Source organism: Tigriopus californicus, chromosome 12 (genome assembly GCF_007210705.1).
Source record: "Tigriopus californicus strain San Diego chromosome 12, Tcal_SD_v2.1, whole genome shotgun sequence".
Classification (NCBI taxonomy): domain Eukaryota; kingdom Metazoa; phylum Arthropoda; class Copepoda; order Harpacticoida; family Harpacticidae; genus Tigriopus; species Tigriopus californicus.
Window position 1 is genome coordinate 15,497,354 of NC_081451.1, and position 7,651 is coordinate 15,505,004.

The 7,651-nt window shown below is 36.1% G+C and overlaps 1 protein-coding gene across 6 annotated transcripts in view; it reads left to right on the top strand.

The window, feature by feature from the left end:
* The window catches only part of LOC131892084 (synaptotagmin-15-like), a 41,328-nt gene that overhangs the window by 33,231 nt on the left and 446 nt on the right, over positions 1-7,651 (top strand). For all 6 annotated transcript variants that reach the window (XM_059241822.1, XM_059241823.1, XM_059241821.1 and 3 more), the window contains 8 exons: positions 87-220; positions 290-357; positions 444-589; positions 1,241-1,343; positions 2,259-2,390; positions 2,492-2,623; positions 4,065-4,127; positions 5,901-6,048. In XM_059241822.1, coding sequence (XP_059097805.1) covers positions 87-220; positions 290-357; positions 444-589; positions 1,241-1,343; positions 2,259-2,390; positions 2,492-2,623; positions 4,065-4,127; positions 5,901-6,048 — 926 coding nt within the window. The remainder of the gene's footprint in view (positions 1-86; positions 221-289; positions 358-443; positions 590-1,240; positions 1,344-2,258; positions 2,391-2,491; positions 2,624-4,064; positions 4,128-5,900; positions 6,049-7,651) is intronic.

The following is a 7,651-nucleotide window of genomic DNA, read 5'->3' on the forward strand; positions in this document are numbered from 1 at the left end:
TTTGAGGCCTTGCGCATGGATTGTCCTCTTTATTATTTGTGCCTTCATTCTGACCCTGTTTCTCTGATTTATCTTTCTCTACTCAGGCGAAGTCGATCCCAATCCAAAGGAAGCATTTATATGTGGACCCCGCCCAATAAATCCCCCGCCTCATCAGCTCCAGGTTCGAGAAAGAACTCTAAGCCCAGCATTTGCATTGAGCCAGCCCCTGAAGTCGTTGGTAGGTTTGAAGCCTGGTATTATCCAATCATGAAAACCTTCATTTACTTCATCCAATGCCTCTAATTAGGAAACGCCTTATTGGGTGGTCTCAACCCAAGTTTGTACTTGGATCCCGAAAAATCCGACAAAGAAGAGGTTAGTAGGTCTTTGATCATTCATGCTTTTGTAATCATCCCTTTCATATTTTGAGCTAAAACTGTATTTTTCTTCCAATATTCCAGACGTTCCCTGAGAACCATTTGGGACGGCTTTACTTCAGTATCTATTACAATTCCATGAGCGAAGCTCTAAGTGTTCTTATCAAGAAGATCCGCAACCTTCCCAAGTGCACTAAAGAGTCTGGGATCACCAACAAAACCTATGTCAAGTAAGACTTGAGGTGACCTATATCCAACTAGATGGACGCCAGGAACCTAAGGGGTGGACTCCCTACAATCCTAGGCCGTCCTCATATCCAAGTGCAACCTAATAATATCAGTAAAAATTGCCAGATTCGTCCCACTTTGAAAGAAGGTTCTCTGAGAAAAAAAAAAGTATTCCAAAGAGAAGCATAAACACTTTTGAGCAAAAAGGGTCTTAAGAGGTCTTTAAATTCGATCTCAGAGCGTCGTTTTTATCCTCACCAATTTTGTGTTATTGTATTCCATGTGTTAATTAGTATACAAGATTCCGAAAGGAGTAGCTAAAAACAATTCGAACCCATTATAATTTCAACAAAGAATAATTGGCCCAACCCGCCATATATTTTGGCTCACACATCGCCCTCTGACGTGCAAAACGAAATCCAATTTTCGTATAACTTGGGAAGTTTTGAGAAAAAAAAACACTTCATTTATTTTTACTATGTAAAATGAGAAGATTTTGGAAATCAGTTATTATTCTCCATGTTGCCTAAATGAATTGTATTCGAGGTTTATTCGTACGAAACAGCAATATTGCACTGGTCTTACTTTGCCAGGTTAAACTACATTCCTAGTACATATACTTCAAAAATACAGAAATTGTCTTCTCATTTCAGAATTTGCCTTTTGCCGGATGAACGAAGCCAAAGACGATGCTCTCCAAGTGGAGATACTTTTGCAGATCTCAATCCGTCTTTCAACGAAAACTTCGTTTTTCAAGTAAGATTGTGTCTCATTGTGTGCTTAATAAATTGATTTTGAGTCCGTGAAAGGGTCAGGCAAGCATTTTTTTGCTTCTCAAAATTTTGACAGCACATGCATTTAATCTCATTTTCATATTTACTTATACTCGTTGTAATTTAGTTTCGCTATATTTACTCCTCATTTTTTGAGGAGAGCTTGAATAAATTGAAAAACCTAATTGAAAAATCACCAATTTTAAGCCAGACGTCCATTAATTAGCAGCATTTTCAAACCATGTCATTGTTGACACACTAAAATTTAGAAAAGCGAAGTAAAAGTGCAACATTTTCTTACTACTGGTACGAATAACATCTTCGTTTATTTTGGACTGATCGCCTTCCAATCAATTTTTATTGCGAGTTTCAGTCGTGTTAACGTTGGTTTTTCTTTTTTAACATCATGACCATAACAAAGGGTTGGAAAAATGGTTTGTGATTTGCGTCAAAAGAGATTGTCTTAGGTGATGATTTTCATCCAAAATGAGTTAAGAAAATGTAAAAATAAGTTGTGTTAAAAGATACCATATGGCATGTACTCTCCGAAATATTATGAAAATTCGTCAAATTTCTACTAAATCGTCGGATTTCCGGTTATTTTATGGTTAAAAATCGCATCAATTTTCTTTGTCCCACTAGTGGTCGAAGTAGTTTAATGCAGAATTTAACCTAAAAAACTACCTTCCCGACCCCTAATCATGACCGATCCGTTCTAGAAATAAATCATTTATTTTGTTTTTTTTTTATTAATCTGACAATTTCAGGAGCTAAGGTACTACTTATGTTTCTTCAGCTTCTTTTGAAGCTTCTTTTGCTATTCCGCTATATAGTAGATAGTACAGTGGTTTATGGAAGTGATATGGACGTGAAACTGTAATATTGTTCGCATTTACAGGTTTCTCCTCAGAATCTTACACCACGAACTCTCCGCTTGTTGGTCTTTAACATAGATGTGAATCGCAAGCATCGGGTCATTGGTCAAACCATCCTTGAGCTCCAAGATATCGACCTCAATCAAGGACGTTTGGTGAGAATCGTGCCCATTTGGTCACGTTCGGGAGATGTATTTTCAAGCCCAGTGCGGAGAAAAACAGAAGGGCAAAAACGTGTTGGTTTTGTATTTTACAGAATCTGACGGCGGACCTGGAGCCGTATGTGAAAACTTTAGAATCCGATCTTCCTGAAGTGCTAATCTCTCTTTGCTACAATACCAGCATCTCCAGACTCACCATCAACTTGGTTGAAGCCAAGAACCTGAAGGTAACCACTCAATAATGATTTAAGGATTTGAAATCTTTATATGTATGATTCTACTATATGTGATATGTTTGAGGCGTCATTTGTCGCTTTAGTGAATTTTCAAAACTTTCGGAAGAAAATATTCGAAGCTAAATCCATGGTATGCAGCAAACGAATGGGGGATAAAGTTTATACATTCAAATTGTGTCATCTCCGGAGGTTTTTTTTAATCAATTTATATTTTAAGTGGCCATGGAATTGTTCAAAAAAATACGTGGTTCGAAGCGATGTATGACAATTCCTCTTAATGTAGAATATTTGAGTTTTGATACAAAGTCTCTGGATAAAGATTTCTTTTTATAAGTCAAATACGGCGTTGATGAAAAGTGATCGTAAATGTTTGTCTTCGCAATGTCTTTTCGTCACCTATTTAATGGCTTTGAATTGAGGAGCCCAGTGTGTGCATTTCATTTTTGCATTTTGACTGTAAAGCCAGGCTTACAAACAATAACAACAAGGCTCCGAGAGATTAGGCAACTAGAAATTTATTCGTTGTTAAACTGTCTTTATTTGAAACACCTTTTTTTGGGGCCAATATTGTGATAGCCTGTACACAACAATAAAAAATATGGCAAAACGGTTGACACGAGTATCACAGTATGAAAGTGAAACAATACAACTTAAATAGACTATTTGAAATTTTTTGGATTTTTTTTTTCGAATTCCCCTGTAATAGATAAATAAACCCTGCTACACACAAATCGATTACAATCGGTATAAAATAGCAATCATGCTTCTATCTTTGCAAATAATCAAATATGGGCACTGGGCATAAAAATGTAAAACCTTTTTCGTGAAGCGTTTGATTGGAAGGTAAACAGTTTTATTCCTTTGCACATTTACTTGCCCATTTCAATTTCGTGAATTGTTTTAAAATTTACTTGTATTAGAGTTACGAGTTAATCCGTTAATTTTGTAACCTAAAACTTTATAATATGCTAACATGCCTGATGTACTCACAAGTGGGTTTTCTGAAAGTGTGGGTTCGACTCCCGACTTTTAACAGAAGCAAACTTTGAGCTTGTCTTACAAGTAAGCCCTGTTTTATCAATGGAGTGACATGGTCAGCGGGATTTGTAACAAAATTGTACAGTGAAGAGAAATGGAATTGATTTTTTTTAAGTGTTTGTTACAACCAATATTAGCCAACCCAAAAATCTGTATACCAAGTGAAACGTTTTTGACCACCTTCATAAGCGATTTGTTCGGCATAAACCATCGCCGAGGAAAGCTATTTCAGACAGCTCATCCAATTAGTTTAAAAAGTGCAATGCCTCCTATCCTAGACGTCGAGCTTCCAGTATGAACTACTTTAAACACATACACTGACAAAGGGATAATAAATGATAAATGACGTTGACAGCTCCAAGGTTAATAACACCCATTCTGTTCTTCATTTCAGTCAGAGTCTGGCACTCAAGCACCAGATACATACATGAAACTGCAGCTCTTGCATCAAGCCAAGGTACGAGAAGTGCCTATTTACCTATCAAGGCCATTTTTGTACACCTTCAAGTGGAACCATATGAGTTACTGCATTTATGCTATCATGATAGTTGGGTGGTTTCGCCAAATGGTAGAACTGCTCTTGAAAATAGGACCTGAAACGGTAAAACAAATATCAACTAATCAAGAAACTAGGTTTAGTGACACGACAAAAGAACTAAAAAACATTTCGACTTGAGATGGTTTGTAGTCTCATTTCAAATTTTTTGGAGACAGAGAAATGGGTCAAAGTACTTCCCAAGATCACTTTCACCTTTCTTGAAACATAAGTACTGTTGCAATTGCAAATAAGCCGTTACTTTTTCCAACACAAATATAAGAAAAGTTGGATGAGCACAGATGTCTAAGCCCGACTAAATCTGAAAGAAACTAAATCGTAGTTAAGTACGTGAGTATCAATGGAAGGCTAAGAACCAAATGATGCAAATTAGCTTCACCTAACATATTCGCGATTTGTTCAATTAACACATGACTCATTTTCAAGGCATTTTCATTGATCTGTAACTATGTTTATTGCTAATCTTAACACATTTACTTATAAAATCTTCAAACAAGGTGTAGCATTGCCAATTGAAGCTGTCGAATTTGTGGTACAATGTGATTGTCTTTTGCCCAATCATTTTGACACGTATTACTAAAAAGCACTCTCAATTTGTGGGTAGTAACAACAACAATAGACGAGCGTTATGGCTGTTAATACATAGAAATGTGTTTTACAACATACGTGGACATACGTCATTAAAGGACATTTTTAACCAATTGCACTTTTCACCTTTATTTGCACCTTCTCACTTTTATTTTGAGCTTTTTTACATATTTGGTTCAAAAATATTGTTAAGGCTGAAATAAGAATTTTCTTGGCGTTCAAAGTTTGAAATCAAAGGCTGCCTCCAAAATATAGAAATGAAAAGCTGAATTTTAAACAATTGACGTTTATAAATAATTCTGCAGGCTAAAAGTACTTCACCCCATTATTGTCATGAGCGGCATACTATGGTTGAGAAGCAAGTGAAAATACAAATGAAAAGAGCCAGTTTCAAGTCCAAAAAGACAATCAAGCAGGGAGGTAAGATAGTCAAGCAGCCCCAAAAACGCACCGTAGCTACTTTCCTTACTCTCTCCAGGCTAACTCACTTCTCTTTTTGATGAAGCAAAAATCCAATTCCAATTCCAAAAGCTTGACCTAATTAAAAAAATGCTTCAAATTGAAGCAAAACTTGGTTTTAACAAGGCGAAAGCTCGTAATACTTTGCAAAATAGAGTTGAATCTGCCTCTTTTTTTGTTTTGTATTTGCACCTTTTTGGCAATTTTAGGCTTATTTTTTGTACCTTTTTGTCTCTGGCTGGCTTTGCTATTTTGCATATTTTGCCCGTCCCTACGCTTAGCGCAAGACCAACTGGCCTTACCCTCGTCCACACTAGGAGTTATCCCAAACATGGGGCCCCCAGTACTTAAAATATAGAGGATGGGTGGGCTTGCATATTAATATGTAAACCAATATGCCAACAAAGATCCTTGCAACAAAGCCTTTTTAATTGGACACCCATTGGCAAAGAATGCGCTGACAGAAAAAAGGGAAACAACATGTAGGGTGAGATTTTTCATTGGAAAGTATGAAATTTTTAGCTTAAATGAAGTGAACCGGTGGAGCTTGAAAATGTTCCATGTTATTTTCGACCACCTTTTGATTCCTTATTAAGAAAACCTTTCTCATCTGTCCTCTTTTTGCAGGAGGTAAAGCGCAAGAAGACTGCCATTGTAAAGAAAGAGTACAATCCCCAATACCAGGAGGCCTTCAATTTTAAGGTCGATGAGGATGAGCTGGCTCACACAGGCTTGAGAATCACGTGCATGCAACATCAAACGCTCCTGGAAAAGGGTAAGGATTAAGATAGCATGTAAACACGTTCCAGGGACTTCAAAGGCCGCGGAATCACTTGCGGTTGGATCCATAGATGCTAGTTGTTATAGTTTGGTTGTTCAAGATGCCAAAAAAGACGCCACCAAAAAAAGCAATTACTTGATTCAAGCAAAAACATGACATGTTGCGAAATTGGAATTAGTAATGACCAAATTTTAAACTGTGGTGGTGTGTCCTAATGAATTTAAAACACTAGAACTCACTCAACAAGCCCAAGTCGTGTTTTTTTATTTGATGCATTATTGTGTCATTGGTTTCTTCCTTTTTGAAACATGCTTGGAATTTTTGAAGTCTCGATCTTTTGAAGTTACGGATATGAAGTAGTTCTTAAATCATCTCAGCGGTATTCTTTTACAACATACCATTTCTCGCCGCAAAATTATCAAATGTTAAATTATTTAACTTTTGGTATCCTTGAAGTCAGACTTGGATAAGTTTTTAAAGCAAAAGACAAGAGATACCCTAAGTATTAGGGCTAGTTGGGTCGGCAAACCCCAATTACTTAATGGATCGGCTATCAAATGAATGTAAAGGAAAGTAAGACTTAAAAATCTTTTATTTTCAACTGTTTGGGATTACGTTCCCAGTAGGGGTATGAAAGTCTGCAAAAAAGCATGATGCAATGAAAGAAGACAATCATGCAACCTTGAACTTTTTCCGACGTTCAGAAACATAGAGGGTGATATCATAGCAGAGAAAATTGTCACGAACCTAAGTATAAAATAGTGACGAACATATGATTAAAGTAAATTTGGACCCTCGTTGTTTGAAAGCGGTCAACTGAAAAAACTTAACTAAGTTCTATTACTTATCGGAAAATAGCTTTTTGTGTTGAAGAAGGTGAGTGACTTATCCTTGCTCATAATGATTCCAGTGGTCTATGCCTTACTTTACGATATCAATGGTTTGTTAAGCATATATAGTGCAAAAAAGTACTAGGCACAAACGAGTAAAGTCAAACTTTTAAAACAAAATGAAGCAAACACTCTTTTTTAACAAACTCTGTTATTGTTTTAACATGATCTAGGATAACTAGAAAATATATTACAAAGCAGGAACTAAGAAGCAGTAAATCTAAATCAAACAAAATTGATCTTTTCTTTGGATGTAGTAGATCAATCATAATTATTGATAATATTCGGATTAACTGGGTATTGACACCCTCCAGAAATAATGATCAAGGCGCTTGTTTTCTATCATGGAAGTGTGTTCAAATTGTCCAATTGATATACTTTAAAAATTGTCTTTAGGTTCCGTGTATTTTGAATGTTTTTTTTGGTATTGGCAAGGCTAATTGGGAAATACTAAATTTTGTAGTTTTAAGGTTCGGTAACGCTTTCTATTACGTTTTTCTATACAGTATGGCAAAAGGTTAGAAGGACGGTAAAAGATATCTTGAATGAAGGGAAAAACAAGGATGCTCCTGATCCATTAAAAAACCGTCTAATTTTGAACAGTTTGTTTAAATATTTGCTTTATGACCTTCCTGGTAAAAAGAATCCAATTTTTCTGAGCAATCACTTTTTTACTTCCAGATCGACCTTTAGGCATGACAGTGTTG